Raw genomic sequence first — 4,168 nt, 5'->3', positions numbered from 1 at the left:
AGAGAAATGCAAACCAAAACAACTCTGGGGTACCACCTCACATCTAGCAGATTGGTAAATATGACAGTAAAAGAAAATAATAAATATTGGGAACGTTGTGGAAAAATTGGGACACATTCATTCTTGGTGAAGCTGTGAATTGATCTAACCATTCTGGAGGGCAATATGGAATTATGCTGAAAAGGCTTTAAAAGAATATTTGCCCTTTGATCCAGCAATACCACTGCTCAGTTTGTATCCTAAAGAGATAATAAGGAAAACTATTTGTACAAAAATATTTATAGACACACTCTTTGTAGTGGCAAAAAATTGGAAAATGAGGGGGTATCCATAGATTGGGGAATGAGTGAACAAACTGGTATCTGATGGTGATGGAATACTGTTGTACTGAAAGGAATGATGAACTGGAGGATTTCTATGTGAACTGAAAAGACTTCCAAGAGTTGATGCAGAATGAAATGAGCAGAAACAGGAGAACATTGTAGAACCAGGAGAGACAATCCAGAGACACGAGAAAGAATGTTATCCACATCCAGAGAAAGAACTGTGGGAACAGAAACACAAAAGAAAAACATATGATTGATCACATTGCTTGATGGGTATACAATTGGGAATTTGGACTTTAAATGATCACTCTATTGCAAATATTAATGATATGGAAATAGGTTTTGAACAATGATACATGCATAACCCAGTGGAATTGCTTGCCAGCTGTGGGAGGAGGGAGGAAACAAGAGAGGGGAAGAACATGAATCATGTAGCCATGAAAAAATATTCTATATAAATACTTTTTTTAAAAAAGAGAGATGGACTCAGAGATAGATGTCCCTTAAGTCCCTGACCAATTCAGCCCAAGATGGAGATTAAGATGAACTGTGGAATGCCCCTTCTGGAGAATTTTTACATTTAACCTTCTTAAATTGTTGTCTCCTATCAATTTTTCACCTTACCAAAAATCAATGCAGAAATGTGTATATATTGGGGTGTGTGTGTGTGTGTGTGTGTGTTTTGGTAGAAAGAAATTAGGAGTCCTGAAATTTATTTTCTTTCTAGAGCACTGGTGGTCAGAAGATTTTAGCTCCTTTAAGACCCAGATCCTTTGACTCCTGAGTCTGCACACATTATATTATATCTGTTTGTTGAAGACTGTTGGTTATATTCTCATTTAGTCAAATTAGTCAAAGGAAGAAAGTTCAAAACAATGAAATAGAATCTGTTCTTCATTTACATTTTGGAAAAAATCAGCTCTGCCTCTCAGTCATGTGGACACATGAAAAGTTATCATCTGACAATGCTGAGGAAATGTGTACAGGATTTGGGCACAAAATCCCTAAGTGAAAGGTTTACAAGGGATGGCAGTGGTTGTTGCAAAGAAAACTTCATTCTTTCACCATAACAGGCTTATTCACTCTCTAGCCAAAGATAAGACTGTAATCAAGATAGAGGAGAAAATAGTTGTCATGACAAGAAGATAAATCATCCTGCTAAGTTTGGCAGAAATTCATTCAACGATAGGACAAAAAAGGATACATTTCTTTCCTCAAGAATGTCAAATGTATTGGAGAAAATTTGTGTGACTATGGCAGCTGGAGAATTACTAGTTGGGGTTTTGGTCAATGGTTTCATTGGAATAGTAAACTTCATGGACTGCATCAAGACCAGAAAAATATCCTACTTAAATTTTATCCTCACTGGCTTAGCCATCTCCAGAATTGGTCTGTTAGGAATTTTGGCATTACAAGTCTTTTCCCTCTCATTCTATCAATTCTATCTTAAGATCAATTGGAGAGATTTTAATACATTGTGGATTTTGACCAACACTTCCAGTTCTTGGTTCTCTGCCTTTCTCATTGTCTTCTACTTTCTGAAAATTGCCAACTTTTCCCATCCCATCTTCCTTTGGTTAAAGTGGAGGGTAAATAGAGGAGTCCTCAGGATGCTCTTTGGCTGCTATTTTCTTTCTTTTTTCGTTTGCCTTTTGTTATCATTGATAAATAATGCTTTACACGTTCCTTTTTATCTAGAAAATAACATAACCTTGACTCAGAAGATCCAAGTACCTAAAACTTCCATTTTTTATTCAGTGATACTCCTCAGTTTTGGTGGTCTTATCCCTCTTGCTATGTCCCTGATCTCCTGTTTCCTGCTAGTCCTGTCACTTTGGAGGCACACTTGGCAGATGCAACTCCATATCACAGGCTCCAAAGACGCCAGCATGGAGGCACATATAAAGGCCATGAAATCCATGATCTCTTTTTTCTTCCTTTTTGTTCTGTATTATGCATGCATATTGTCACTAGTCAAAAATGATGCAGAGATGAAAAGGAAACCACTCCTACTTCTTATTCTGATAACTATGATCAAGTACCCCTTGGTCCACTCCATTATCCTTATTTTGGGACACAGCAAGCTAAAACCCATTGCCATGAGGGTGCTATGGAAGCTCAGGGTCTGTTTCAAGTGCTCTGGAAAAGGCTGATCTATATAGACAATTCTAGACAACCTTGAATTTTCACTAACTGTTCAAAGAACTTATAGAAATTTCTTCTTCATCATCATTTTAGATGAGAAAAGATCATGCAAACTCAATGCTATTTTTAAGACTGCCTTATTAAATCATATATAAAGAAAATAATAACTAATCTCTTAAGAATTTGAAGATTTTTAATTTTCATTTTCTAATACCACCCTAAAAATCCAAACATTTCCTGTTTAGAAAAAACTTTAAAAAAACAGTAAATCAAAACAAATCAATACATTTACAGGCTATGTCTCACTCTGTATCTATAGTCCATAGTATGTTTGCTGAGAAATGAGATATATGTGTGTCCATCACACTTTTTGTGTTATTTTCTTTTTTATAATTTTGTTCATCAGGTATCATATCATTTGGGTCCTGCATATTTCATTCAGCATCACTGCATACAAATCTTCCAAATGTTCTTTGAATTCTTTGCATTTGGCATTTCTCATAGTATAATGTATAAAGTAAAATCACATATATTCATATGGCACTTTGTTTAGCCATTACTTAATTGAAGGACATATTTTCATTCCTATTTTTAAATACTTCAAACCTAACTGTTAGGAATAAGTTAATATATTAGAGGCCTTTCTTTTTTAGTTATTACCTTCATAAGGTCTATAGTTCCATAAGTATTATCATAAGGGTTAAAAGTTATAAATAATTTAGTGATTTTCTGGCAAAATTTCAAACCAGTTTCCAGAATGGTTAGATTAATGAACATCTCCACCAACAACACACTTGCACATTTACTATTTCTAATTTTATCAGCTTTGTTTATTTACAGAGTATTGGGGCAAAGTACATCATTTAAAATATATATTATTTTTCTCTATTACAAAAAAATCATTTTCTAAAAATTTTAGTTCCAAATTCTCTCGCCCCACCCCATGATGGTAAACAATATGAACTAGGTTACACTTCTGTAATCATGCAAAATATATAAATAAAATGGGGTAAATTATATCACATAAAGAGGCACAGGGGAGAAAAGTACTATTACAGAGGAGGGGAGGGTGAGAGTGGTGATGTGTATTACTTAAATCTTACTCTCATTGGAACTGGTTCAGAGAGGAAAGAGCAGCCAGATTTATTGGGGCATAGAATCCTATCTTACCTTATAGAGAAGTAGAAGGGGAATAAGAAGAGTGGTGGTGGGAAGGGGAGTAATATAAGGGAGAGTGGAAGTGATTATAATGCAAAATGGAGAGATGAGGAAAGATGGCATCTAAGATCCTCTCCCCATTCCAGTTCTATATCTATGATTCAATGAGCGGTCAATAATTAAATAACAAAGAATGGAATCACAGACTCTGTGATTTCAAAGACTGGAGTCTTTCTACTATGCCAAGTCATTAATAGCATTAACATTATTCATTTTCAAACTTCATGATGTAATTTCTTGATTCATTACTCAACTGCTTGTGCTTTGACATTTAACCCTACTGAGATAGACGGAGAGGTCCCAGGAGGCAGGGACCATGCCTTTCCATTCTTTTTTCTTTCCCATAGTATACTTGGCACATATTTTCAAAGAAAGCAACACCTCCTTTGAGATAGGAAGATTAAAAATTATTATGCCCACTTCATAGTGAAGAAACTGAAGCCCTAAGAATTTATAAGACATACAAAGAGTCATACAAT

The 4,168-nt window shown here is 35.1% G+C and overlaps 1 protein-coding gene across 1 annotated transcript; it reads left to right on the top strand.

Moving 5' to 3' along the window:
- Window positions 1–1,546: 1,546 nt before the first annotated feature.
- LOC123243799 (taste receptor type 2 member 10-like) lies at window positions 1,547–2,479 on the top strand. Its single transcript, XM_044671899.1, has one exon. It carries the CDS (start codon window positions 1,547–1,549, stop codon window positions 2,477–2,479), a length of 933 nt encoding a protein of 310 aa, XP_044527834.1.
- Window positions 2,480–4,168: the final 1,689 nt, after the last annotated feature.

This window comes from Gracilinanus agilis, chromosome 4, assembly GCF_016433145.1.
Source record: "Gracilinanus agilis isolate LMUSP501 chromosome 4, AgileGrace, whole genome shotgun sequence".
NCBI classification, from domain to species: Eukaryota; Metazoa; Chordata; class Mammalia; order Didelphimorphia; family Didelphidae; genus Gracilinanus; species Gracilinanus agilis.
The sequence above is the reverse complement of the archived record's forward strand: the minus strand, read 5'-3'. Positions and strand labels throughout refer to the sequence as shown.